The sequence below is a fragment of the Anopheles ziemanni genome, chromosome 3 (genome assembly GCF_943734765.1).
Source record: "Anopheles ziemanni chromosome 3, idAnoZiCoDA_A2_x.2, whole genome shotgun sequence".
Classification (NCBI taxonomy): Eukaryota; Metazoa; Arthropoda; class Insecta; order Diptera; family Culicidae; genus Anopheles; species Anopheles ziemanni.
In genome coordinates, this window is record NC_080706.1 from 20,660,871 (window position 1) to 20,687,828 (window position 26,958).

At 46.3% G+C, this 26,958-nt stretch overlaps 8 protein-coding genes across 8 annotated transcripts; 2 read left to right on the plus strand and 6 right to left on the minus strand.

Moving 5' to 3' along the window:
- The first annotated feature begins 1,392 nt into the window (after positions 1-1,392).
- On the plus strand, positions 1,393-2,814 carry LOC131283992 (complement component 1 Q subcomponent-binding protein, mitochondrial). The gene is made up of 5 exons (XM_058312842.1): positions 1,393-1,690; positions 1,821-1,971; positions 2,028-2,218; positions 2,296-2,384; positions 2,466-2,814. Exons 1-5 carry the CDS (start codon positions 1,483-1,485, stop codon positions 2,616-2,618), a joined length of 792 nt encoding a protein of 263 aa, XP_058168825.1. The 5' UTR covers positions 1,393-1,482; the 3' UTR covers positions 2,619-2,814.
- Positions 2,815-2,833: 19 nt separating this feature from the next.
- Positions 2,834-3,519, minus strand: LOC131283994 (TP53-regulated inhibitor of apoptosis 1-like). Its single transcript, XM_058312843.1, has 2 exons — positions 3,353-3,519; positions 2,834-3,280 (listed from the first exon to the last, which is right to left on the minus strand). The coding sequence occupies exons 1-2, from the start codon at positions 3,497-3,499 to the stop codon at positions 3,185-3,187; spliced, it is 243 nt and encodes an 80-aa protein (XP_058168826.1). The 5' UTR covers positions 3,500-3,519; the 3' UTR covers positions 2,834-3,184.
- A 794-nt stretch (positions 3,520-4,313) lies between these two features.
- LOC131284316 (putative ammonium transporter 2) lies at positions 4,314-7,088 on the minus strand. The gene is made up of 4 exons (XM_058313171.1): positions 6,634-7,088; positions 5,484-5,879; positions 5,037-5,269; positions 4,314-4,978 (listed from the first exon to the last, which is right to left on the minus strand). Exons 1-4 carry the CDS (start codon positions 7,086-7,088, stop codon positions 4,314-4,316), a joined length of 1,749 nt encoding a protein of 582 aa, XP_058169154.1.
- A 1,511-nt stretch (positions 7,089-8,599) lies between these two features.
- On the minus strand, positions 8,600-10,034 carry LOC131284317 (zinc finger protein 135-like). Its single transcript, XM_058313172.1, has 2 exons — positions 9,916-10,034; positions 8,600-9,853 (listed from the first exon to the last, which is right to left on the minus strand). The coding sequence occupies exons 1-2, from the start codon at positions 10,024-10,026 to the stop codon at positions 8,600-8,602; spliced, it is 1,365 nt and encodes a 454-aa protein (XP_058169155.1). The 5' UTR covers positions 10,027-10,034.
- A 393-nt stretch (positions 10,035-10,427) lies between these two features.
- Positions 10,428-11,245, minus strand: LOC131284318 (uncharacterized). Its single transcript, XM_058313173.1, has 2 exons — positions 10,972-11,245; positions 10,428-10,909 (listed from the first exon to the last, which is right to left on the minus strand). The coding sequence occupies exons 1-2, from the start codon at positions 11,039-11,041 to the stop codon at positions 10,428-10,430; spliced, it is 552 nt and encodes a 183-aa protein (XP_058169156.1). The 5' UTR covers positions 11,042-11,245.
- Positions 11,246-11,285: 40 nt separating this feature from the next.
- Positions 11,286-12,619, minus strand: LOC131284319 (zinc finger protein 32-like). The gene is made up of 2 exons (XM_058313174.1): positions 12,512-12,619; positions 11,286-12,437 (listed from the first exon to the last, which is right to left on the minus strand). Exons 1-2 carry the CDS (start codon positions 12,617-12,619, stop codon positions 11,286-11,288), a joined length of 1,260 nt encoding a protein of 419 aa, XP_058169157.1.
- Positions 12,620-12,931: 312 nt separating this feature from the next.
- LOC131284320 (nucleolar protein 6) lies at positions 12,932-16,784 on the plus strand. The gene is made up of 4 exons (XM_058313175.1): positions 12,932-15,503; positions 15,580-16,208; positions 16,280-16,573; positions 16,662-16,784. Exons 1-4 carry the CDS (start codon positions 13,007-13,009, stop codon positions 16,782-16,784), a joined length of 3,543 nt encoding a protein of 1,180 aa, XP_058169158.1. The 5' UTR covers positions 12,932-13,006.
- A 900-nt stretch (positions 16,785-17,684) lies between these two features.
- On the minus strand, positions 17,685-26,958 carry LOC131288043 (myogenesis-regulating glycosidase-like). The gene is made up of 5 exons (XM_058317139.1): positions 26,757-26,958; positions 19,326-20,205; positions 18,179-18,743; positions 17,959-18,115; positions 17,685-17,884 (listed from the first exon to the last, which is right to left on the minus strand). The coding sequence occupies exons 1-5, from the start codon at positions 26,956-26,958 to the stop codon at positions 17,685-17,687; spliced, it is 2,004 nt and encodes a 667-aa protein (XP_058173122.1).

Consider the following 26,958-nt stretch of genomic DNA (forward strand, 5'->3'; position numbering starts at 1 on the left):
TTGTTTGCGGTAAATCACTTTTCCTGGAAGTTTAAGAGGCAAACGATAAAATATCATTACACAGTGTAGCGCCTACCATTATAAATTGGCATGATTTCAGAATAGATTTTATCCATGCGATTAATAGAGCGATATTTGAACTAATCGTTGCAGTAGACAGCCATCCATGTGCGAGAGTGGAAATGAATACCAACCAATCAAATGCGATGTGTGAGAAGGAAAACTAAAATAGTACATGAAACGAATATCAAATAAAATCATTAAAAGAAAAATAGTGTCATAATGTAAACCCCATTACAAATTCATACAACCGATAGTTCAAAGCTCAACTTACACAAGCAGTTACATGTATAGCCTAATAATAGTGTTTGGAACAAGAGTAAACGTTCACAATGGTATGAAATCAGCATGCATTCAAGAAGCATACCTTTTAGGCCGCGAAATTTTCTCCAATTACATCTTTATTCCGCAGCGTGCACAATGCGTGTGCCAACGATCACCAAAATACAGATGCAACAAATCAACACTAAGCAGAACAGTAACTTGCACAACAACTAAACAGAAAACAGCGAATGATGAATGAATGATCGTCAGCCTTTAGCATGATCCGCTGCCACTGGCCGTAGGTCCCACTTCGTTTTCCCCCTTCGTTTAGCTTCATTTGTAGTCAGAAGAAAAAGAAAATAAGCATAAAACCATAATTACCTTACAAACAAGCGTGGAATAGGATTCTGAACCGAGAAGAATGGCTTTGCGAAGTAGAAGCAAAAAGGCATACGACTGCGTGATATTATTGGGTGTTTTTTAGTGGAATGTATCGGAATGTTCACGATAGTATAATCGAAAACCGGAAGACGAATGAAAGCGACACAATCAACGGTTGAATGAAGGACGTTTGTCCATCGGAAGCACAATTATTAAAAAAGAAAAATAATCAACCAAAAGTACGAAATATTGGGCGAATAAAAGAAACGAAATATTGGGCAACAGAAGGAAGCAAGAAGATTATTACTAGCACTATTACTAGTAGGGCGAGCCAACTAAAGTTATTCTATTCAGAACGGGGTAAAAACATGCGGGAAAACAGAGCGATTACAAGAACAGGTAAAAATAAAACCACGATACACTGGAATTTATTCAAGTAAATATAATAAAACAGCAAAAATCCTTATTAATATAATGAGTTCCATTTTAAGCGTGATGACCACTTGCACTTTTAAATTTTTATTTTAAAAATCTGTAACATTTTACCATAAAAACATTTTTTTAAAACACCGGGATGGTCCTATCAATTACATGTAGCTTTTTCACTGGGATGCAGCAGATATTTGACAGCTTAAAAATAATTTGACAGTTCAGTAGAAAGGCGTGCTCGAATTCACAAAACCCAATCGTGTTGTGGTGTGTAAATAACAGGCAAAGAAGGAAAAGTTTCTTCACTTTAACGCTTAAAAGAACATTCTAAAGCAAAACAAAATCAAAATGATTCGCAACATTCGTTTCCTTCGTTCTGCAATCGGTAAAAGCTTCTCGACCGCCAATCAGACTGCAAAGTGGAATGCCGGTGTCGTTACTCAATCGGCGAACGGTATTGCAACATGTGCCGTCAGACCGTTATCAGTGATGCCGGGTACCGGCATTAACCAGAACGGCGTTTTCTCCATCGCTAGCCGGCAGATTCACACCAAAGGTAATTATGGCTACTACATTTCCACTAAGTATTCTCCAGAGAAAAGCCGGTAGACAATCGGCATAGTATCTTATGTAATCGTTATGCTGGGGTAACTTCAAACTAATACCAACGCATCGTTGCTTTGCAGGGGAGCGGGAGCTTGTGGAATTCCTGGCGGAAGAAATCGTTGCCGAGAAAAAGGCAAGCCCGACCACCAACATTCCGACCTCGTTGAATGGGTTTAAGATCACCTGCAATAAGGCTGATGTGGAGCTGACGAAATCTTCGGAGCGTGAAAAGTAAGCTCCATCGAAAACATAACTTTATCCACCTCATTTACGTTGTCATCTTCAAGGGTTGTCATTTCGTTCAACGTGAATCATACGGTCGACATGGATGGGGATGAGGCCGATGCCACCGAAAACAAGCCGGAGTTTTCCGCCATGAAAAGCCGTCCACAGTTTGAGGTCGATATTACGCGTGGAGGAACCACACTCTCGTTCACGTGCTCCTATTTGCCAGGAGAGGCACAGGAAGGAGAATACAGTAAGTTTTCTACTGACTTTTTACTTTGTTCAAATGACTTTGAATTAATAATGTATCTTTTCATTTTCCTCGTTAAGATGATGTGTTTGGCATCGACGAAGTGACCATCTACCAGGGTGAATGGAACGACAAAGTGTACGCCGTTGCCGGAGACGTGCTGGATGGGGTAAGAATCGCTTCTTTTCATGGACGTTAAACTGTTTCAGGCTCATATTCATTAATGTAATTTCCCCCATTCGCCTTTCAGTATCTCTATGATCTCCTCATGAACTTCCTGGAAGAGAAGGGCGTTAGCAATGAGTTTGCCGAAAAGATGTCCGACTTTGCCAGCACGTACGAACACGCCAAGTACGTGGAGCTGCTCGAGGCCATCTCAAAGTTCACCGTTGAGCAGAAGTAGTGTTCCACTAAGCATCAATCTTATTTGTCGCATCGATGAGCCCATATTCAACGCCGTGTTACAGGGGCGTTATCCCTTTTTGCATTTTTGTTATCGCCAGCCCGATCATCCCGTAAAAACCTTGTAGAGCATGGAAACATCATATTACTCAGTGTCATAGTTTAATAGAATATCGTCACAAAATAAAACGATACAATCAATTTAAAACGTTTTTCGTGCGTCAACCTAAACGCAATTGTTGACTATATCACGTTTATTTTACAACAAACACAATCCACCCTACACAAAACTTTTGGACCGTCGATTGTAGGACTGGACAGAAAGGGCAACAAACCGGCAGTGGCTTCACTCCTTCTAAACTAACACAATCCTAGGAATGAAGAAAGAAAATAGTCTATACTTAACCCCGCCAATACTTTGTCCTATCCTCCTCACTAGCATCACAATCTTTAGTAGATTACGGTTAAAAATTAACTAATAGTTGAACTTCACTTGTTCCTTAAATTAGACTAGCAGCAGCAGCACAGCGAACATCATAATTCGTCCGGGCATGGACAAGAACGTTCTCAGCTATCCTTCGGTGGTTTCTTTTCCTCCCGCTTTGTACCAATGTAGTCGTTTTCAATCTCCTTGAACTCGATGTGGTGCTGTTTCATTGCATCCTGAAATAATCAAATGAAAATTGTTCAACACAACCGCCATTTATCACCTATCTCTACTGATTAGAAACACACCTTCACGCATTGCTGATAAACTTTGAACAGCGGAGCACACGCCGAATCGTCCATGTCGCCTTTAAGAAATCGATCCGAGAACCAGTTGTTAAAGCAGGCATCGTAATCCTTTTTCAGTTGCGTACAGTTCTCCCCGATACTGTTCATTGCTGACCAAAGTCCGTTAGTCGCGTTAGCGTTATCCACCGTTAGGGATCAGAATGTGTGGATTAGAATATCCTTCGTATAAGACGACCAATTTATTTATCACACTTTTACGACAAACACGATCTCGACCAAAACATTCGCTCACATGTGCGTGCAGTTTCTTCCGTTTCGTGTTACCACGCTACCTATCTCTGTTCGGCATGACAAGGGTGGAGCGATGTTTAGTACGTCGGGTTGACCGATTAAACTAAGCTTATGGTGGAGCAGTTTTGAATCAGAACGGTGCGCGGAAGGTACGGTCGTGGTGGCGCAATATTAGTGCAAGTGCATTGCTTAGCTTACTTTATATGTCCTTTTTCGAGGGATGATACACTTCTCGTTTCGTTTTCCGGGCAATCGTTTTTTTTCAGTTATTGAATCATTCCTAGGAAAAGGATTCCTAGGCTTGCTTTTTGCAACATCGAAGCGTGCCGTGTGAGTTGTTGTGTTTTTCAGAAGCCATTTTGGTGATCAATGCGAATTATGGCTAGGTGCAGTGTGGGGATCGGTCAATGAATGAATAGTATCGAAGTGGAAGCAAAGAAAGGTGACAAATGCAGAATTAATCTGGTGTTGTATTGTGGCAACTATACCAATGATCAAACGAGCATCGCGAATTCTGAAACAACTCGGTAAGTTTAGATACTTCTCTTCAATTAATGTTTAGTAAATTAATTGGCACCTGTGCCCTACGTAAACAACTCTATACAACATTTTATTGATTAACAAAACATATTGCAATTGATCGAGTACAATGGATCAAATTTCGGCGGCATCAATCAATCCACGCAAAATTCCGATCGTTTGTCCTTTCCGCACCCATATCGCCGCCAATAATGGACAGCTGGTGTGCCTCTCCTCTGCCACCCACCTTCACCGTCACGGATCTTCCACCGTCGTAGCCAACGTTGTCCGTGCCATTGTTCGTATGGCTTTTGCTGCCAAACCCTTTCGTGCGGCGTCGCGATCCGCTAGCCTCCTTAGACTCCTTCGCGGGCTGTTGATCTCGGTCGGAAAGTTTGTCCATAGCCGCCCGCCACTGGTGCAGCTTCTGGGAGGCCGCCTCGATCTCGTCCACACATCGCTCGTGGCCCGGATTGCGGCCGATCGGTGGCGCATCGATCACGTCGTCCAGATCGAGCTGTATCGGAGCCAGTGCCGAGAGGGCGCGCGAGATACCGATCTGTGTGTGCCGGATGCGATGCTCCATCAGGTCCGCACCGAGCAGCTCTTCGTTCGGGTCCATCCGGATCGGGACAATTTTGTTGATGAGCCACAGCAGCAGAAACGTTATCGAAACGCCCCAGCAGCAAAGGCAAAGGGCGGACAGGGATTGTACGCCCAGCATGTACCAACCGCCGCCCTTGAACAATCCCGAGCGGCCACTGGTCGTCTCCATGCGGAGTGGATTATCTGCGAACAGTCCCACCGCCAAGACACCTGTACGATGAAAATGATTTACTGCAACATTTTTCTGAGTGGACAGCTTCCTACTCACCCCAAATGCCTGCTATGCCGTGCACGGAACTCGCACCCACCGGATCGTCCACACCCATCCGGTCGAACAGTGGCATCCCGAAGCAGCACAGGGCCGATCCGATCGCTCCGATGAGGATCGCTTCCCATGCGTGGTACAGATAACATCCGGCCGTAACAGATACCAATGAGGCCAGGATTCCGTTAATCAAATCAACTACATCCATTCGACCGTCGTTGTTGTACATTGAGTAGCTTTTAAAAAAAAAAGGGTACAAAAAACTTTTTTTTTACGGATAAAGGCGGATCGCATGCTTCATGATATAAATATAAGGAATACGTTTAAGTCGAATACACTGGAAAGTGTTATGTATACGCTCACAGTGGCATCTCCCTTACCTTTAAAATCACACTCTGAATTGGTCTACACATTGAACGAGATTATTAAAGAACAGAGGGTTTTACTTACATGATGCTGAAACTTCCACCACCGAACGACCCCATCATGGTCATCACTGCGGCACGCGCTGCGTACTCCCACTTGGCTCCACTTACCCCGTAAGTGCTGCCCGAGTTGAACGCAAGCCAGCCCCACCACAACACGAACAGTCCCATGCAGGCATTAACGGGATTGCCCAACGGAAGCGGATCCGTTCCCTTTGCGTACCGGCCCAACCGGGGCCCGAGGATGGCGGCGGACGCGAAAGCTGACGCACCACCGATCAGGTGCACCGGTCCGCTTCCGGCTATGTCCACCACGCCCAAATTCTTGAGGAAACCGTGCTCTCCCCAGACCCAACCGGCCGGAATGCAGTACACGATCGTGTTGAAGAAGGAGAAGATGCAGTACGCTTTAAAATTGCACCTGCGGGGTGAAAAGAAGGTTGATTGAGTTTTCTTACTGCTGCAAGCATTCGCAAGGTGGAAAAGGCTACAAGCGCTTTAGGTTTCCTTGGAAACCGAAGAAGAAAGAAATTTAATGTGCCATTAAAGATTCTAACTGATCTGAGCATGCACTGTTTAGCAAAGCTTTAAAAGCACATTCACTTTCTCCGGAACCCCATGGTTAAGCACATTTAAAGACCATCGGCTGCGTGCCGCTCAGAGTGATCCTAATCGGTTGTTTTGAAGGCCCAGCCACGACCGGACCCTCAACAAAGGTGCTCACATTGGCGGGTCATTTAAAATTGATTGCCGGTAGTATTTTAGCATTCCGGTTTCACTCCTCCGTGCTCATTGCTTATTTAACCACACGAAGTCCTGGACCTGGGCCTGGTGGTCATTTTGTGCTTTTAGATAGGAGGTTACCGAGTTCAGACACCACGCCGGTTAACCTTTGACCATGATTTCATCGTACCACTGGTCCACATTTAAACGGTATGTTATCCGGTTGGTAAGGCTAATTTGCTCCGAAGGTCGCGTGTTTTCCATGTCGGCTGGTACTTTGTATCGGAGAGTGGTGCTTGTTGTATTTATTGGTAGGACCATGATTTGAACTAACCGACCTGACCCTCTTTTTGGATTGGGAACAAAATTAGATTGTTTCCTTTACTCGAATGATTCTTTTTAAAGATGTAATGATCGCACGGATCGATACCGGATTTGGCCCATTGGCTCACCTTTCCGCCATGGCACCGCTCACGATCGTGGTGGCCGTCGTCGAGAAGGACAGCTGGAACAGGAACGCGGCAAAGATCGGCCCGAACAGTGGATCACTGACGTCCGGATCGATCAGAAAGTCACCGAGCGCCACGAACGGGTTGTTCAGCTCGCCCCGGCCAAACGACATGGCGTACCCGAACAGCCAGTAGGTGAAGCCACCGAGCACGATGTCGATGATGTTCTTCATCATGATGTTCACCTCATTCTTGACCGAGACGCAGCCGGACTCGAGCATCCCGAAGCCGGTCTGCATGGTGAAGATGATGAACGACGAGGTCAGCACCCAGTTGGTGTCCTCCACGTTGAGATCGTACACACCCGGTATGACGTAGCTATTGTTGCGGGCGAGTGACTGGAACGCACCCGGATTGGGGGTGGTCGAGCGGACCGGGGAAGTGGTCACCGTATCCATTGTTGGTCAGGATGAAATGTTTATACCGGCCTTAATGTGTACCTCTTCGGAAGGGGATTTAAGCAGTTTGCTAATTTTTCTTCCTTTCAAGAATCACCTCCATACATCCATCAGGAAAACTAAACACTTCTCGTAAAAAAAGGATCTTTTTTGACGAGCTACTAGAAGACGCTACAACTCGTATGAGGGTCTCGTACCAATAGAATCTCCCGACATCCGGGATGTAAAGCGAATCAGTGTCCGTCCACGACTGATTGACCAGGTGGCGCGTGCATACTTCGGTAGCTCTCCAGGGCGTGTGTCGCAAAATGTCGAAAACAATTTCCCCCTCGTTCTATAGCCCACCTGTGTTCCCTTTCTGCATCTGGGCTCCATCCGTTTGCCTTCGAAGTAAAGACATTTCCCGGGTCTGTCTCACTGTAGGACACGGTGTAGGTTTTGTGTGTGGAATTCATTAAAAAATTAGATGTCATTAAAGCATTAGCCACACCGGCTAATTTCCGCCCGCCACAACTCCCATCGGACATGCAAAGCTTTTCACCAAGTCCCGGAAACCGGATTGCGTGCGTGTGTTCGACAAGCAACAGTGATTGTATTTCCATTGCCGAAGATCTAAAACCCCGGACCAAGCTGCGCGTGGTGGGGTGGGGTAACCTTTTTTTCTACTTCACCACCCGACACGAGAGACGACGCGTGTTTCCATTTGTTGTCGTTTTCCACACAATTAGTACCCCAGGTTCGGAGGTGTGTGCTTTATCTCCAGTTGATCCGGTCCGACCGAAAACAGTGACGTGACCATGGTCATGGACTTTTCTAACAATTTGCCAGCTACCCGGTCAACCGGATCAGATGTGGTCTGCCAACAAGCAGGACATCATTATCCGCTTCCGTCTTTATAGTGTTTCTTTTGTGGTCACAGTTTGTGCGGCATAGTTTGGCCAATTGTTTGGTTTGGAGTTTTCTTCTCCCAACAGCTCGCACCCGAATCATTTCCGTTGTAAGGGCTTAATTTTCCCGCTGGTGTGGCTTAAAAGTCCTCGTGTCTCACCGGTGAACCAAAACGAAGTGGGAATAATTGCTTCTGATACCAACACGCAGAAGTTAACTATTTTGTTAGAATTGATCGTAATGGGTAAAGATTATCTGCTTCGAATTTTGTTGTATTTCATTCATGTTATGTGTTAGGAAGTTTTAAATCCGTCTGCAGTGGGTGCAAACAATTAGAGTTCCAGCGAACACAAAATTAATTAATTTGACTCATTATGTGGCGTTTCTAGAAAGTTTTACAATTTTCATTTTATTGTAATGAAAAAATTCCAACCAATTTAAGACAAATGATTCAACTCACAGTAGCACAAGATTTCTGCGCCATTGGTATATGGCGTTGCTTCCTTTCATTAGAAAATTAAGACGTGCTTAAACACTGAAATCATGCATTTTTAATATTAAAAAAACATTTAATAATTTCGGAATACGAAAAAATGCACTATGCCAAGTATTCTCTCAACATCTTATATATTACAATTAGGAAGGCTTGCGTCGCCATTGTAAACGGCACTATCGTCGATCTCCGTGATCCTATTTGCTGCCTTAATCGACCCTGTCATACACCGCCGGCTATTCATGTGCCTCCGGAGATCCGTGCTGGTGGTGAACCGCGCTGGACATTTGCCACACTGATAAGGCTTCTCCCCGTTGTGGAACCGAATGTGCCGCTTCACGTTCGATACGTGCGTGAAACCTTTGCCGCACTGTGGACAGATGTACGGCCGATCGCCCCGATGCTGTCGCTCGTGTACCACCATCGAGCTGTGCTGGTGGAATCGTTTCGGGCATACGCTACACTTAAACCGCTTGGGCGTGACGTGCGTGTAGAAGTGTCGGTTCAGTGCCGAGCGATGCTGAAACAGCCGGTTGCAGTCGGCATAAGAACATTGGAACGGTTTCGGATCGTTCAGGTGGGTCTCCTCGTGTGCTGCCTTGGCGTCCGGTTCGCCAAACTCCCGATAGCAGTAGCGGCACATTAGTGCGTTGATTTTCCCCGACAGCACTCGCCGGTACTTGACGGCGTTCGTAATGTCGCGGCGTATTTTCTTGTGTTCCTTCTGCTGGTGCTGCTTCTGGGCGGCCCGGGAAAAGAAGATCAGTTCACACTGACCACATGGATGTTGTGTTGCTGTGTCGGGATGGTTAAATGCATTCTCCTCTCCCCTGCCCTCATTGGCATCGTCCTCTCGCTCGCCATCTTCGTCGTCGGTGCTGCTATCGTACGGTTCGCCCCTCAGTCCAATGTCGTCCAGTGACAATTCCACTTCCATTTTCACCTCGTCTGGTGGGGCCGCGTCGTGGCCACTTTGGTTTTGCTCCACACCAGCCACCGCCGTTACCGGCAACGGAGTGCAATCTTCTTGCGGTCTTCTTGGAACGGCTTCGTCCCCCTGGCGGTCCTCTTCCTGGGGCACTGGTTCGGCTTTGATGAAGACATCCATCCTCATTCCCGTCGTCGGCTTCTCGCTGCTAGCTTGTGGCTGCACTTCAAGGCACACTTCATTTGGCATTCTAAGGTCCTCCGAATGGACGGGTGGTGGTTCGGCTGGAATGGAATCATCGCTTGTCGGTAGTTCATGCTGAACGTGAACAACTGAGGGTCGCTTTTTCATGAGCCCTAGTCGGTTAATGTTATTGTGTATGCACTTTTCCTTAAAACGATGTGCCACACGCAGCTCATCGTAGCACGGTATGCAGAGCTGATCTTTTGATTTAACCTGCAAACAAGAAGAACGGGCCCTGTAGTTTATGCGTTTCTTGTTGATTTTATATATCTTACTATAATGCCGGTCACGTATGTCCAGATTCGATCGACGCCCCGCGGATGCTGATAGATTGCAATCATTCCGGGCTCCTGGATGTGGCACGCAACACAACGATGTCGGCTCATTTTTCCTCCGTCGATCTCACATTTGCTCTTTTACAAACGATTTAGTCAGCCGAGACGCAATGACACTCATTTCATCGTAATTTGTTTAATGCAATGAGAAAGCAATGTTCTAGCAAAGATTAGGATTGTTTGTACGCAACAAATTAAAAAATACTTCACTGGTTTGCAAAAAATGTAAACAAAATATGTTTGACGGAAGTTTTCATTCTAACCCCGATGAAAAAAATGTGTTAGTATGCTAGCAAAAATTAAAACAAAAATGGCCGTTTAACGTAATTTTGTTTTATTGCAACTCCGGTTATGATAAATCTTATAATACAAATTATCGCTATCAATTCTTACTATTTACAAAATGAACAACACAAAACTGCATAGGTTCTTTTTTATTCCTGATAAGCTCGTTAGATGTTGTTTTGATCCCACACACGATTCATGTCTTCATCGTCCGTTATAGGATCACATTCCATAGGCTCATCCGTGTTGGTTGCTTTACTTTTGGTGCCACATTCTACGTAGTAATGGACGTGTTTTACAACCGGTCCTTTGCGGGCCAGTCGATCCCGATTTTGATAGTACGGTAGATCGTCGGTGTCGGTTTGCTTATCGTAATGGAAACAATATACCCCTCGGTTTTTGAGCGTCGCATTTTGAATCGAAGTTGGGACCGTTGGAGGAACCGCGGATGCGCTTAGCTCTTGAAGTAATCGGGCAACAAATGTTTTCAAATCGAATGGTGCAGGCAGTGGAGAGTTGGCCTTTTGTGACGGACCGTTTCCCAGTTGAGTAGAATCAATGCGAGATAAAAACCAATTTCTTCTATCTACAATATTCCGCTGATCCTGTAGAGTTACGACAAATGTTTCGTTGCCAATTACGATGGGATCTGCAATTTCGAAACAAAATATAGTAAATCATGTTCAAGATAACCACCACTGCGTTACTTACGATGGACTGGATCTGCAAACATTTCGTGTTGTTGTTGCTCGGAATGAATTTGTATCGTTTGGTGTGGCATGGTATGTTGCTATTTTTACCGTTTTTCAGTTCAATAAAATCCTATTACCAATAATTTGACTGCGTTTGTCCGAAATATTTGTACTTAAAATTTTGAGGTACCTTCGCTTTCGAACATCAAACAATTATGCTTAATTTTCAATGCTACTGTGATAACTACTATAACCAGAAAAACACACGTCTAGATTACTTGGTAGCAAGTCAGTACCGGCCTTAAAATTGTTTCTCATCCCTCGGTGAGACTTTCAGTGCACCTTAATTTTATGCCTTCGCAACCCGCAGCGGTCTATGAAGCGTGCATCGCATGAATCGCAATCGTATGGTCTCTCGCCGGTGTGTATTCGCTGATGGATCGTCAGCTTCCCAGTGGAATAGAATCCTTTCCCGCAGTCATGGCACAGGAATGGCCGTTCGTTCGTATGCGAGCGCATGTGTACCGCGCGGGAGTAGTGCGTTCGGTACGATTTATCACACATCGTACAAGGATACGGTCGTTCACCGGTGTGGAAGCGTATATGATTCTTAAGATTGCCACCCTCTGCGAATCCTTTACCACACTTGGGGCACACAAATGGCTTTTCACCGTTGTGTGTCCGTTCGTGGGCGTTTCGGTTGCCACGGGTGTGAAAGCGCATCAAGCAATACCGACATCCAAATCGTTTCACGGTTGCGTGTATGCGTACGTGTGACCGTAGACCGACACGGTCCTTGAAGGAGCTACTGCAACCATTATGGAAACATTTGAACGGTTTCTGCTCCGTCCGGTGCGTTTCAGTGTGATCGATCTTTTCCGGTAGCGATTCAAACTCCTTAAAGCAAAATTCGCACATCATACTATGTACTCGCGGTAAGCGCGTAGATGGCTTTGTGGGTTCGGTTTCCTCTTCCTGCTCTTCATTTTGCGAGTTGTGTGTTTGCTCATGCTCTTCGTCCTGTAGCATGGAAGTTGAACTGTCTCCGTTTTCCTCCTCCTCGGAGGCTACATGCACTAGCACGAAATCCGCATCCTTCTCTGCCGGCTCCAAGTGCTCCTCCTCAGTGGGTTCTACATTTATGTCGATGATAAATTCTACATGCTCTCCCTTTAAGTCATGTTCCTTTGGTCTATCTTTTGTTTGGTCTTGTTGGGGGTCATCAACAACGGCCTGCTCAACCTCTTCTTCAGGCTTTTGGCCGTTAGGTGCTTTGCTCACTTCCAGCATGGGTAGAGATACGTCGCATGTTGTGGACACGTCGGCGCTGCAACTTGCATTATGCTCCGTAGGGTGTTCATCGTTTATTGTCTTGGCTTGTCTGGATATGCGAGTCACATTGTTTTGAATGCATCTTTGCTTAAATTTATGAGCTGATTTTAGATCATCGTAACATGGAACACATAGGTGATCGTTCGGTTCTACCTAGAATGTAATAGTTGAATATTAGAGCACAAACTACGTACAGTTAATGTTTCCTGAAGCAAACAGATTCATACCACGATTGCAGTAATTGATTGGAACATCTCGTCCAATCCATTTGGATGCTGATAAATGGCTATCATGCCATTGCTTTTCACATGGCACGACAAACAGGTAGGTAACATTTTGTTTTGTTCTTTTGTTCACTCCTTTGATCACTGACCGTGACAACCTGAAGTTGACGATTTCAACTTTTAACCATCTGCGAGAAAACATATAGCCGAAGCGTTAGCATCATCTCAAAACATTTCACATACAAACCGATCTACAAAGTCCGTAAACAAACGCTTGTCACAAATCCCCAGTGAAAATGCTATACGTTCCACTTGCCTTCAAGCACGACATGCGTGAGCTGTCTGTCATCCGTTGTAAAATAAAAGCAATGTGCGAATATTGCCGGGCACGTGTAGTTGGCGATCGTGTTAAAGTTAATAGTGGTGTATAGGTTGTCGTTTTATAGTTAGTTTGAAATTTAATCTTCCCCAGTCGAGAAGAAACTACCCGACGCGACAATGAATCGAGTAAAGAAGAAACCCGTAGGGAATGGAGTGGTACTGAAGCGGAAGAAGCCAGCGCCCGTTCAATCGGATAACGAGTCGTACGACTCTATGGTGGACAACGGAACAGATGAAGATGAAAATGATGACCACGGTGATGAGGAAGCTTTCCGCGATGACAACGAAAGTCCAGACAGTGGCCTCGAACCAGGTGCTTTCATTCGCGCTCCCAATCCATCGTATGAAAACAAATCGTCCCGAATGTCGAAGGTGGCCAAACGGAAAGCGATGGCGCGAACCGACGAAGAGGCCCACCTGAAGCGGCTGAAGGCGATTAAGGAGCAATACAAACCGCCAACCGTCGAGGAAATAAATCGTCTCAAGGAAACGGAAAACTACTACCACTCGAACCTGTTCCGGATGCAGACGGAAGAGATGTTGAAAGAGGTGCGAGTTCCGGCCAAGGTAGAACGTTTCGTGCTCGATTGGGTGGAGCATTTCAAAGGACTTCTCCAAACGATGGAGAACAACGACACGCCTCGCGAATTGTTCTCAACATATTATGACGGTATCGATTTTCCGCTGGAACTTGGCACCAAGGAATACCTGATGGAAGTGTTTCCAAAGGATATTTTTACTTTCGTTCCACAGCGCACCGTGCGTATTATCGGTGGTGGCGCTGGAGGACCGTTGCGTACCTCGTTCGGAAAACCCCTCATAGTGGATTTGTTAGTGACCATACCGGACAAGGGCTTCCACAAGGAAGACTTTCTGAACCTAAGGTACCACATGAAAAGGGCCCATTTCCTTTGTAACATTGCCGAGTATTTGGTGAAACCGGCACAAAACAAACTTATCTCGAAGGTGCACTTTGAACCACTTAAAGGCGACGCCATGAAGCCGGTCCTCGTTATGGTTCCTTCGGATGAAAAATTCGGCCGGAAGGTTCAGTTCCATCTGCATGCCGTTCCCGAGGGCGGAAAGTTCAACAAGAAAAGGTTCCTCCCCGAGCGAAACAATGTACGTCCCGCAATGATCGGCTCCGGCCATCTGACCACGGCGGAAGAGTACGAACGCTTTCCGACTCCGCATTATAACAGCTCGATCCTGTACGATCTACGGTTGGCGAAGAATGCCGAACTGCTCGAGGGCATAATCCAATCAGATAGCATCCGGGAGGCGATTATTTTGCTGAAAATTTGGGCCCGTCAACGTGGTTTTGATCAGGGTCGGTATGGTTTCGACGGGGGCCTGATAACGTTCTACATCGCCCATTTACTCCAGAACAAGCGGATTTATAAGAACATGAGCAATTATCAGATCATTCGTCTATTCTGGCACCAGCTGGCAGGTAGCAGCTGGGACAAGGAGGGCATTTCGTTCGACCCCGCAAACCGTGACGTGCTGCCACAGTTTTTCCACCACTACGAGGTTGTGTTTCTCGATCCACTTGGTGTGCTGAACGTCACCGCGAACCTGCCGGTCGATTTGTATTGCCGTGTACGCCATGAGAGTGCGCTCGCGATCCGGCTCCTTGATGATCGCAAAAACAATTCGTTTGTTCCGCTATTTTTAGCGAGCTATCCCGCGTTCAGCCAATACGATCACATCGTCGTGTTGAAAAAACTGGGACTCATCGCCGCAACGATTGATTACTTCGCGACTGAAACCGATCGGCTCGATTACATAGGCGATCGGCGCACAATGTTTGCACGGATGGTGGAACGATTGCTGCGGAAGGGTCTAGGAAAGCGTATCACGTACCTCGTACCGTTAGCCGGCGAAAAGGACACCTGCACGCTGGGAATTTCATTAAACGCATCGGAAGCTTTCAACCTGGTCGACAAGGGCCCGGAAGCGATCGACAAAGAGGCAAGCGAAGAGTTCCGAAAGTTTTGGAACGGTAAATCGCAGCTGAGACGTTTCAAGGATGGATCAATCACGGAATCGTGTACGTGGGGCGCCGCTAATGACCCGATCGGCCAGAAACGACTGATTGTGCGCACGATCGTGCTGTTCCTGCTGAACTCTCACTTTGATATCCCGGAAAAGCAGGTATGCTATCTGGCAGCCCAGTTTGAAACGGTGCTCCAACCGTGGCCTCCGGCCACGGAGGAAGAGGGCGTACACGAAACGGTCGAGGAGCGGTCGTTGGCAGTGATTGCTGCGTTCGATAAGCTCGGGAGAAGAATGCGCGATCTCAGGAAGATCCCGCTGACGATAAACGCGATCCTTGGTACGGACAGCGTATTTCGGTACACCGATCCGGATCCACCGCGTCCCACGTCACAAGCAGCCCTAGTGAACGGCCAGTTGGTGTTCCTCTGCGGGAAGCCGGTGCACGCCACGATTCAACTTGAAGCGAGTGGCAAGTGGCCAGAAGAGCTGGTCGCAATTCGTCGGTTGAAGACGGCTTTCTACCTTCAGATAGCAAAGAGCCTTTCCTCATCCAGGACAGCTAACGAACTACCAGCCGCGCAAGCATTCGAAGACTACCTGGACGTACTTCATGGTGAGTTGAAGGAAATGGATAAACTTTAGAATTTATTTCGTATTTATTAGCGGACATCCCGTTTCGTTGCTTGCAGAAAAGTACGTTTTTCGCTTCGTGATCATACACCAGCGCGAGATCACCATCATGCGCGAGTATCTTTCCGAGAACCTGGTAACCCGCCTTCAACGCGACACGGTTGATAGCATCGCCCTTGAGATGCAGGCATCGATTCTACCCAAACTGACCGCTATCCTGCACGGTTTGCACCTTTCGAACTCTTCGTTCGGTTCCGTGGCGGCGATCGCCAAACGGTGGTTGTACTCACAGCTGATCGATCGTTATTTGTGGCCGGACGAGTGCACGGAGCTTCTGCTAGCCTCGCTCTATCTCAATCAACCCTTGCAACCTCCGATACAACCACAAGCGGGCTTCCTGCGCTGGCTCAAGTACGTCGCGTCGACCGACTGGAGCAAGGAGATGGTCGTGGTTAATCTTCTGGGCGAGCTCGACGGTGAGACGTTGGATGTGTTGGAGAAGCAGTTTGTCGAGCGGCGCGCTACGTTCCCGCCGCTCACGATCGTTACACCGTGCGATGCCGGAAAGTACGGCCTTTTTGGGCGGCGGGCACCATCGATGGAAATACTGAACCGAGTGACACTGTTAGCGAAGTCTGCAATTGAAATGATTGAGTCGAATCTTAGCACCATTCGTAAGGCTGCCAAGGTAGTGTACAAGTTTCGTTTGACGCTGTTATTTAGTGAGTCAACAATTGTAATCTTTTCCTTCTATTTTAGACATTCTTTGAACCATCCTATGAAGGCTACAACGTCATCATTCATCTGGAAACTGAGATTATCGTACCGAGCGGAGTACGCGACCCGAAGAGTATCGCTGATGTTAAAAACATGAGCTCATGTACCCCATCGGAAAACAAAGAACCGCCCGTCGGGTTCGATCCAGTTGCGTTGTATTTAAAGGAGTTGCGTGATGCCTATGGGAAGTTTGCACTCTTTTTCTACGATCCATGCGGTGGCGATCGGATTGCCGTTCTGTGGCGTCCAGATGCACTAGATACACAGCCATTTAAGGTACAAGCATAGGAAATCCACTACCGATTGCGAAAACAGTTTATTATCCGATCTTTATTTTTAATGTCCCACTTTATTTTCCTTTCAGACCTCAAACGTTAACGGTCGCATGCTAAATGCCGACGGTACGCTGGACTTGAATGTGGACGTCTTGTTACAGGATTTCAAACTTCTCGGGCTAGGTTTGGTGACGCACGTCGAGAAATGTTGAAGAATGGTAGACTAAATATACGAGTCACATTTTTACGCCAGCACCAGCAGAAATAAGTGCCTGTTATTTCATAACATATGATGACATTTACTACTTTGCAGTCTAAACAGTTTATAAATAAAAAGAAAGCGTCATTGGCCCTACGAATAGAAATCGTTGTATTTAACATTGAAAGTAATATGATATAAAGAAAAATACCTGTCATCTACGACTAGGAAGCAAAATGTATATTTAGTTCTTGCCAGAAGCAGTTCTTCCTATTTGTGTATCGCAACTAGTTTCGCAAGAATTATAGTTTCTTTGTTACATGTAAGTGGAAATCAGGTGTAAAATGTTTATAATCAATTTAGAAAAACTTGTGTTCGAATGCCAACCGAGACCGGACACTCTCGTGTACGAGAGGACTGACTATCCACGTACACAAAGGAATGAACAAGATGGCCGTTAAGCCAAAAAGAAAAAGATGGAAAAACTTACCGATGTAATCATTCATAACTTTGCAAGGAAAGTCACATAAAAACCGTATCTTGAAAATGGTCAACCACACACCAACTCCACCTCCTCGAAGTGAGTTTATGTGCACCAGGAAGACTACCTTTATGACCACCAACGGAATTAAACATATGGATGGGTTGGCATGTATGCAATTTATCTCAAATAAGTATTTACACGTGTCAACAAATAAATTTTATTAAGTTTTTACGAAAAATTGTAAATATAGCACTATTTTCTTCCTTTTAACCTCACTTTTCCTCATCTTTCCTCTCCATTTCCTGCAAGAACATCATCGGTTCCCTCTTGCCCGCGTTTGCATTAAGGAACTAGGATTTTGTGGCATTTTTGTTGTTTTTGGTTTAATAAGTATACATCTTCGCTCCACCAGTTTCTACGGTGCAGCGTTTAGTTAGCTTGGAACGTTGCAGATACAAAGTACGGAAGCGTGTCCATCGGTGCAGTGTAGTTGTAGATCCATCGGCTACCCTCGTGCACCCGTCCCGTGTTGCCATCGCGCCACGTACCCTTCGGCAGATAGACGTCCCGGGTGACGGCAAACTCTGTCAGTACCGGTGCGACCACGATGTCCTCACCGAGCAGGTATTCTGCGAACGAGATAGTTTGGGTTATTCGTAGAACACGTGCAAGGGAAAGAGTATTTAGTTGAACGGAAGCTCACCGTCGTTGATGGTTTGGGCAATTTTGTCTGCCGGATCTAACCACCAGAGAGGTGGGTTCACCGGGATGCCGTGTGATACGGCCAACCTCATTCGCTGGATGATGTAGTCAGCGTACGTTTCATGCAGTACGGTGAACTTTTTCGATATGGTGACAGTCTGTTGAAGAAGAGGATATTAACCGATCGTAAGAAGCACATGGTCTCCCCAATATCGTCTAACCTCCTCATCGATATCCCACGGTGTCTTGGAGTACTGGATGCTCGGCATGAAGACGCTCGCCTGCAGCCAACGGATGAACAGTTCCTTCGTCAGGATGTCGTCGTTGTACACGTTTCCACCGATCATGTCCGGCAGCACGAAGGGGTAGCCGTTCAGGTTCATCTGTAACAGCGTCGGGACGAGCGACCGCAGCCCATTGTTCCAGCCCCAGCGCGTGTCGAAGTCGAGCATGCGCACAAACACCGGCAGATCCTGTGTGCCCCAGCCGGTCCGTATCTCGATCATGCCCCCGAATGCGGCGCACATGCGCACAAAGTTCACCGTCTGGCTGGACGGTAGCAGCGCCTTCGAACCATCGATCTCCGGGTCGTCCGGGGCCCAGCTCGTTTCACCGGCGTCAAACTTGAAGTTGTCGATGCCGAGATCCTGGAGTTCGCGTAGCCGCCGCCGGTACCATTCGACCGCGTCCGGATTGTTGAAGTTGATGTAGGACGCCTCGTTCTCGCCACTGTTCCACCATTTGGTGTTGTACCCGATGGTTTCGTTGTGCGACTTTACTAAGTAGCTGTAAATGATGGGAAATTCAGAAACTACATTCAAGACTTTCTGTCAAGCAAAGATACATAATAATATATGCATTAATATGCAAAGATACATCAAATATCCGTCAAGAAGTAAGTCAACGGAAACGGAGGAGAAGGAAGTTTACTATGAATTAGTTAACTCTACTATTAGAGAGTTAACTCTCTCGGGGCCTTTGTTCCAGTGAATCGCTTGATATATCTTCATGGTGTCTCATACGGGAGTTCTGATTTAATCGATCCTGACATTCATTTCTATTTTTAGAGAGAGTTCTCCCGAACTTCAAATGACTTGACCAAGAGCCAATTTTCGAAAAATTCACTAGGATAAGGAGTTTAGAGATAGTTAAACTTCAAACACCAGAGCTATCCTCCTTGAATCCAACACCGGAGAGATTACGGTTTCATTTTAATGTTAAGGGAGAGTTCTTCCGAGAAGTTCCGAGTTCCTGAACGTAGATTAGAACCCATTAGACAGAGGGACTAAACGAAGGTTAAACTTCATTGGATGGACAACCTTCGGATAGGCCAATGAACGTTGAATGAAATTGTCCTCGAACACTTACCCTTTGCTCAATGCCTCCGTATACCACGGATCGCAGTTCTTGTTGATGAACGGATGCACCCAGAGCGTCACCCGGAAGCCCATCTCGCGCAGCGTCTCGGTCATCTCGGTCACGTTCGGGAAGGTGATCGTGTTGAACGTGAGCGACCCGTAGCACACCTCCCACAGGTCGTCGACGTCCAGCTGCGCGTTCTTGAACCCGTACGCGTTGATTTCGCGTGCAAAGTCCAGCACCGTCTGCTGGCTGATCGGGCGCCGGTAGCGCACCCAGGTCGACCAGATCGGATGGCGCACCATGCGCTCGTCGGGAATGTCGACCGGCTGGTTGAGCACGCGCTCGATCGCACGCTGGTGCGCCTCGCGCGCATCACCCGCCACCCCGATGCGATAGTTGAAGACGAACTCGTCGTCGTACGTGTAGTACGGGAGCTCCTTCTTCGCCGTCAGCCGCAGCACCTGCTCGTCCTGGTCGATGAACAGTGGGACCTCCTTGTCGACGTACACGAACACACCGGCCGTGCTGACCCAGTAGCGCTCGATGATGGCCGCACTGTGCAGCTCCTTGGTGATGTACGCGTAGTCGTCGAAGCGTAGCTGCTCCACCGGGTAGTACTGTTCCATCTGCTCCGGGCCGCCGTACCAGTGGAGGGGTGCCTGGTCCGGACCGTGCGTGCCTTGTAGATGCAGCAGATCGGAACCGAGCTGGCTCTTGCGTAAGGTGCGCGAGACGCTGAGGTAGGCGAACCCGGCGCTATCCTCCAGCTCGCGGATTTCCACGTTATGTCCGTTGCCGAACAGGCGCATTCCTTTGGGGAATGTCTCGATTTCCGAGTCGTCCGTGAAGTCATGATCAAAGGTGATCTTTTGCAGCTCATCGTCACCTGGTGCGTGAGAGAATAATAGCGGAAGTAATAAACATTAGCGGCGGATCCAAATGGTTTAAAATATTATTTTGAATCGATAATATAGTATCGTTTCTTCAATTACTTCCGCTTCAAAACATAAATTTTACATAGTTGTGTGTTGAAATCTTTTGATGGCACTCATTCAAATAATTGTTTCTAGCATTTGTGTTGTGCCTTATGAATTCTTAGGCGAGATTCATTCATATGAATCTTTTGCCTAAGATCCAATCAGATATGTTTCGAATCTTAAAAAATTGATGAATCTTTGGAAACTTTAATGAATCCCTCACAACTCTTCATGATTCTTTCATTGGCGTGGATCAAGCGACAATAAAAGGTGTTCCTTTTCCCATGGCTTTACTTTTCTGTTCTTGTAACATTCATGGATCTTTGGGGTTCATCAATAAATCATTAACAAATTTCTGAAACTCGAAAATGAAGTAAAGAGTCATTCAGATTCTTGAATCGGAATCGGAATTACCCAACTCTTATTCTAACGTTTCAATTGGTGTTTTCGGTTTTATTCGCTGGGAACATCCATCATTTCTTTTTTTTTTTGAAAGAACTGATTATAATTTACAATCCCTTGAAATGCCCTCCGAACCGATCTGACCTCGATCGCCAGAATACTTGTCATGAAAATCCAGCCGGTCCGTCCCACCCGCCCACCCTACACTGCCACGCGTCCTCCCCATCTGGATGGCATAAATCATGTTCCCATAATCGTAAACCGACCGATCAGAACCTTTCGGGACAGGTAGCTCCCTCGCCACCGGTGGTTGGTGGGGTTTTTTTTTGGCGAAAGCACTCGGACGCACATTCTACCCCCAAGTGGTGGCACCGTCGGAACCGTTGGTCGGGAAATAACGCCTGGTGAAATAATTAATTTCCCCTGCTCCGAAATTAATTTCGAGCATTTGCTTTCATCCTTCCACGGGCGGAGGCGAAGGGAATCGGAAGGGAGATGTAAAGGGTTTGCGTTGGCGGTTGGCGGCCAATTTCGGCTGCACACACGGGAGGAGTGAAAGAAGGGATAGCACGGTAGATTTATGGGCCGCTCTTAAGCTACCGAAACCAGGAAGCGACGAGGGGAAACCCCATTAATTATGGCCATTTTTCGCCGATTCGATGCGCGGCCAGTGCGATCCGAGTGCGCCGAAATGCCCATGCGTTGGGGGGAAAAAAGGTGTCCTATATGCCACACTTTCTGCCTTCCATTCAAATGTCCACTCCATACGGGGCGTGCTACGCCGGGAGCCTTCGGTTAGGGCGGTCGAACGCCAGAACACCCGCGTGCGCTTATGAAATACTTTGGGATGAAAAATGTACCGCGAAGCGCACCCGTTAATGACGCGTATGATCAGGATGGCGTTTGGCGTTCGGCGTTTTCGGCCCCCCGACGACGAACCGATGTCACGTGTTGGACGTGCGCCCATACGCACAGTTTTCTTACCGCCGTATCTCTGGAATTGGTTCGCTTTCAAAATGGACCGAAGTTCAATTGGTTGCCAGGAAGGGTGGAGGGTTGGGGGGTGAGTTTAGTGAACCTTTTCTGCGTTCGAGAAGCTTGCGATAATTGACGTGTTTATGGAGTGATTTCGGGTGAAATATCGGCAAGCGAAATGGCACCTTTTGGGACCCCCCGAGATAAAGACCTTTCCACCGGGAGATAGCTGTCCGTCAGCTGTTGATGAGACGCTTCGATTGTTTGCTTGACAATTTATGATGTAACGTTTATGAGCCATTCTTATCACGGCATTACTGTTGCCGTTAAACAATCGCAAGACGATTAAGCTTCCCTTACCATAAACACTCTTTTTTTTTGTATGATTCGTACAGCTCCTCTAGGAGCTTCTTATTCGTAGATTCTAAAGCAAATACAGTAGGCAACCGTCTGCAAAATGTGTATAAGCACAACGTAAATGTTCAAATTAATATTTGCCCAAGAAGTTTATTATTATCCTGAAAAAGCTTGTTATGAGCCGAAGACCTGAAATTGCAAGAGCATTAGTGGAAGTTGTAACCCACAATGTCTTTTACGAGATACAACTGTTCAACAGTTGACAAATGATTATATATTTACACAGTAGTACTATCTGTTATAAAATTTTACTCATTGGAGGATAGTAAACCTATAATATTTGATAGGTATAGTTTTTAATGCCTAGTGCTTTAACCGTTTTTCAACACTGTGTTATTGCTGAAAATGCGGAAATGCTATTTATTATCTCAATATTCACCTGAAGGTAAACCAGATTAAGGTTAGAGTTAAGGTTTAATCAACAGCTCCGTGAAAATGATTCTATTTTGCAGACCTTGAAATGATAATTATAAAAAAATGATTAAGGTGCTATGAATGCGAATATTTGGTTGTTTATCTAATTAAAATTAACGGATTAGTGCTATTTGATCTGCAGAAAATCGCTACAAACTCATGCCGCAACCCAATGTTTTCCGACATTCCAAACGCAAGCTATGATAAAAGGTAGATGAATATGGACCGGGGTGGAAATGTTTCATGCCGACATTCCATCGTGCCATTCGGACGACCGGGCGTTACGGTTTGACCGGGGTCGAAAAACAACCTCCATGGTCCCAGACACGCCATGCCAGGCCACGTGAAGTGGACGACGATTTACGAGCCCCATTAGCAGTGAATGCAGGAGCATGCAAAAGCAAAATTTGGATGGCATGCGAACTGGATCGCGAGGGAAAACATAAGAAAAAAAAAAGCTGCAGGAAAATCGGTCGGCTGCCTTAATCGGACGCGGCGTGTGGCAATTCGAAACCCGCCCCTCCCGTCCCCTCGGCCCGTTCTGGGAAAATACAAACAGACAACTGATCGGCTACTTGCACCTTGCTGCTGCTACTGCTGCTGCCCGGAAGATACCGATCATCGGTTGATGGTCGTCGCACGAACGTTCGGCACAAGGCGGCACGCGGTGGACACGATCCACCAGGGTAGAAGATTGCATTTGGCCGATGGACAGGGACATCGGGGGGTAAGATGTTCGCATCACTTTCTCATTGGCAGCGGTTTTGGGATCGGCTCTAAAATAAGGTTTTTAAAAATAGACCCGCCAAGTAGGGGGATACCCGCCGTTCCCCCGGCTGGCAACACTGCCGAACCGGAGAAATCCGTTCAGCACATTTTTTTTTCGGCTACGCTTTCGCGATTCCATTCTGACCGCTTCCTCGCGCACTGGCGGGTGGTCCAGGGTGGTGAAAGTGGGTGCTAGTGGGGTCCATCAATCAGCGAAGAATGTAAACACGGCCGTCAAAAAGCCAAAAGCCCAGAAGCCGGCTCTGGGGTGGGAAGGAGGGAAGGTTTCTTGCTTCCTTCCTGCATGTGTGTATGACTCTTCTTTTCCGTTCTCCGGCGTGCGAGCTCGAGCATGATGCTGATCGTTACCGTTTACTTTAATGCTCTGTTTTCATGTCGCCTGTCACGGATCGTTTGTTGTTTGTGGCGCGTTCCATACAATATTGACCGCTCGGACGATGGAGACGACGCCGACAACGGATGATGGCAACCCGCCGCGGTCCGTCGGGGGCCCGTGTCAGTCGCAACCCCACCCATTTGGGCGATCTTTCGACACCTTGCGGGAGGAAAGTGATAACTAATTTTTGCCCATTCCTTGGTTCCTTCCGTTTTCTGTCGTGTGGTGCCGCGTTTTGGCGTAGTTGTTTCGCTTTGGTCTGATATTTAAGATGTCCGGCTCGCATCATATCTCTTAATTTACTTGCCTTCGTGAGATCTCGTACGAACGATCGAAAGGAATTTGTTCTACATTTTAAGATGGAATCTTTTTGACTCCTCTTAACAGGTGTGCTCCAAAATTTAGCTATTTCATCAATTAACTTTCATTAAGACTTAGTTAATGTTTAGTTACTAGAGAGCAGCATAGAAGTTATGCAGATTAGAGCAATTCTCAAATAGATTTACCTTTGCAAAGGTTGTTCGATTATTGTGAAATTAGGTTATTTTTTAAATTCCACTCTAATCGTTGTGAAAATCTTCTATGGTATTCAACATGGAAAGCTAGAAAAGTTATATAGTTTTTGTTTATTAGTTCTGATATTATTATTTTTACTATTTATCATTATTTTGGGTTCTTCTTTTCATTGGATATGTTAAGTTATTTTGTATCTTTTGTATAAAGAATGTAGTCATTCCAAAGGATATGTGCAAATCTTTCGAGAAATTGCACAAACGATAAACAATACAACTTTTATAATAACATTGGAAAGTAAAACTGTTTTCTTCTATGATACAAGCTACATTAAATAGCATTAACATGTTCGGTGATATGTCATCATAGATTTTTCTGTGCTTCGTAACATTTGCCTGTGTTTTATTTTTCTACCGATCGTGATAAAGAAGCTCACTAAAAACCTGAACGAAACGAAAAGCAGTATAAGGAACTGTAAAAGTAATTTTAGGAACCGCTATAGAAGTTTAAGGAAGCACTAACGTTATTCAACCTAACTGGGCGTGTATGCAATTTTTACTTAGTTGTATTGTGCGCATCTTCAATCGATGCCATTAGTTTCCTGCCTTGAATGTCGCCATGTTCAGGCCGACTATTCCCATCGCTGACAAGGAAACACGAGCACGAAAGTGTTCATCCGAATCAGTTGCTCGAACCAGCGGGGTCAACACCAGGGGGCACCAGTGATCGCGATCGGAATGGATTCTTCATGATGGATGGGACGCCAAAGTGGTATTGCTTTCGCCCGGGGCCCCGATCGGCTCCGAACCGATCAAATTACCGGCTGGGCGATGGCCAATCATTTCAACCGTAAATGTTTGATTTATGCCAAGCAGCGCCGGCCAGAATCGGCGGTGGTGGACTCTAGCGCGAGGGCAAAACGGTTTTAAAAGGATGTCAGTTTAGAGGTGAGCTGAAAGCGGCACACAAGAAAATCCATTTACCGCGTAGTGGAAACGCTTTGTACCCGCCGACGGGAGGGAAAGAAGAGGTGGTACAATGATGGAAACTCGTCTCGTGGCGTCTATCTAACTGTTGCAATCTGTTGCAGTTGCAGCGGCGCTGTCGAATCGGAGGAGTACCGGCCGCAGTTCAAAGGTGGGTCGACACACATATTTCCACCGAGGGCTGAGATTTTCCAATCCCCGTGCACCGCAACGTGCCAAAAAGGGGCTGCATTCCCAATCTAATGCATCTGTAAATGCATCGGCAGTCTTTTGAGCGCTTGACGCTTGCCATGCCGGCGGCGTAACCTCAGGGTCGCCATGGGGCAAGTTGTTTGGGTGGTCCGACGGTTCGGGTTGCATGCAATTATCTTCTTCGATGAAATAGTTGCTTCGTTCTTTTTCACCAATTTGGCAGCGTTCAAGGCCCGGGCAGGAAGAGCTTTTGTGTATTTCACAGTCTCTCTAAATAATACATGTTCCGGAGGAACCACTGTTGCACAGTTATTAACTTAAGTACAGTATATTTTTTAAATCCTTCAAAGTATTTAAATAGCGTTTACACTCGTGAAACATATTTCAATATATTAGAGTCAGAGAGTGTTGTAATTCAATATATCAGAGTACACCAATTTCAATTGTATCCCCAAAATTATTTGAAAAGCACCTCCACTCTCTCTATGCCAACACTATCGAACTCGATCGCTGCGGTTCTTCCAAATCTCTATAAACGATATGCCCAATAAATTCGATGTGCCGACGTTTGTTTTCCTTTTCCCTGGCATGGCGTATTTCAACACACGCCTAAACATTCAAACGAATCGAGTACCGCCTAGTTGTGGTTCGCAAGCTATCAGAAGAAGAAGCCGTCGACTGAGTGGATGTTTATTTTCATATCAACCATAACAATCGCGTCCGGCCGTGCGATTGATCTGTATGGAGCATGGCACGTGCACACTGTGCACGGGTAGGAGCAGCGGGACTTTTTGGGAAAACACTGTACCATCATCCGCCAAAATCCGTCGGTACCACTTAACGTTCGGTCATGAGTTTAACAACTCTTGGAAAAGGAAAATAAACAACAGAAGGTTGCAGACGAGTTGTTGCGGTGGGATTTTGAAGGTTTACAGTGTTCTTTCTCCTTCTGCAAATAAGGCATCATTAGGGAGAAATGTGTCTTTCCATTTTCCGAACATGATCTCAACGAATCGTTTCGTTATATATCTCAAATTCCAAATTAAAAGAATTATTTTTCCCAAATTTGCTTCGTGTTCTCTATCTTGTCGCCATCCACTCTGGTCAAGATCAATCACAAGACCGTCTTACTATACAAGTGAGAACCACTTCAATTTATCTAATTGTCCGTACTTTTTTTTGCGCCCAATTCTTTCAGTTCTAGTAGGCTAGCTCATTCAATTTTCATTGCCAACTTGCTTGCGAATTATTTCATTTCTTTTTCGAATTTGACGTTTCGTTGCATCACATTAATGTAATCACTCATTATTCATTTCGGTTAATTCGTTCAATTATTATTAACCTTTCTAACTCGGCTCAATCCCTACACCAGGACGGAGCATTTCCTTTCGCTTACCTCGATGGATGCTCAGCACATATCGGTGATCCGGTTGCTCCTCTAGCCGCACCGCGATCGGGCTGGCGGAAAACTGGTAGGTTTCGCTGAGTTCCTCGTCATCCCGCAGTACCAGCACCAGGGTCACGGTCAGAGCGGCCGCCACCACCAGCACGCCGAGCGTGGAAAACAGACAGCATTTTTTCGTCACCCGAATCGCCAT

Coding starts and splice junctions, on each gene's coding strand:
- LOC131283992 (XM_058312842.1), top strand. CDS start 1,483: ATGATTCGCAACATTCGTTTCCTTCGTTCTGCAATCGGTAAAAGCTTC. Junction 1,972..2,027: donor AAATCTTCGGAGCGTGAAAA/GTAAGCTCCATC, acceptor GTCATCTTCAAG/GGTTGTCATTTCGTTCAACG. Junction 2,219..2,295: donor GGCACAGGAAGGAGAATACA/GTAAGTTTTCTA, acceptor TTCCTCGTTAAG/ATGATGTGTTTGGCATCGAC.
- LOC131283994 (XM_058312843.1), bottom strand. CDS start 3,499: ATGAACAGTATCGGGGAGAACTGTACGCAACTGAAAAAGGATTACGAT. Junction 3,281..3,352: donor TTTATCAGCAATGCGTGAAG/GTGTGTTTCTAA, acceptor TGATTATTTCAG/GATGCAATGAAACAGCACCA.
- LOC131284316 (XM_058313171.1), bottom strand. CDS start 7,088: ATGGATACGGTGACCACTTCCCCGGTCCGCTCGACCACCCCCAATCCG. Junction 5,880..6,633: donor AGCGGTGCCATGGCGGAAAG/GTGAGCCAATGG, acceptor TTCACCCCGCAG/GTGCAATTTTAAAGCGTACT. Junction 5,270..5,483: donor GGTGGAAGTTTCAGCATCAT/GTAAGTAAAACC, acceptor TTTTTTTAAAAG/CTACTCAATGTACAACAACG.
- LOC131284317 (XM_058313172.1), bottom strand. CDS start 10,026: ATGAGCCGACATCGTTGTGTTGCGTGCCACATCCAGGAGCCCGGAATG. Junction 9,854..9,915: donor CATACGTGACCGGCATTATA/GTAAGATATATA, acceptor TCTTGTTTGCAG/GTTAAATCAAAAGATCAGCT.
- LOC131284318 (XM_058313173.1), bottom strand. CDS start 11,041: ATGCCACACCAAACGATACAAATTCATTCCGAGCAACAACAACACGAA. Junction 10,910..10,971: donor GTTTGCAGATCCAGTCCATC/GTAAGTAACGCA, acceptor TCGAAATTGCAG/ATCCCATCGTAATTGGCAAC.
- LOC131284319 (XM_058313174.1), bottom strand. CDS start 12,619: ATGTTACCTACCTGTTTGTCGTGCCATGTGAAAAGCAATGGCATGATA. Junction 12,438..12,511: donor AATCAATTACTGCAATCGTG/GTATGAATCTGT, acceptor ATTACATTCTAG/GTAGAACCGAACGATCACCT.
- LOC131284320 (XM_058313175.1), top strand. CDS start 13,007: ATGAATCGAGTAAAGAAGAAACCCGTAGGGAATGGAGTGGTACTGAAG. Junction 15,504..15,579: donor CTACCTGGACGTACTTCATG/GTGAGTTGAAGG, acceptor CGTTGCTTGCAG/AAAAGTACGTTTTTCGCTTC. Junction 16,574..16,661: donor TAGATACACAGCCATTTAAG/GTACAAGCATAG, acceptor TTTTCCTTTCAG/ACCTCAAACGTTAACGGTCG.
- LOC131288043 (XM_058317139.1), bottom strand. CDS start 26,958: ATGGCGATTCGGGTGACGAAAAAATGCTGTCTGTTTTCCACGCTCGGC. Junction 20,206..26,756: donor TGTGCTGAGCATCCATCGAG/GTAAGCGAAAGG, acceptor CTCACGCACCAG/GTGACGATGAGCTGCAAAAG. Junction 18,116..18,178: donor CGTGGGATATCGATGAGGAG/GTTAGACGATAT, acceptor CTTCTTCAACAG/ACTGTCACCATATCGAAAAA.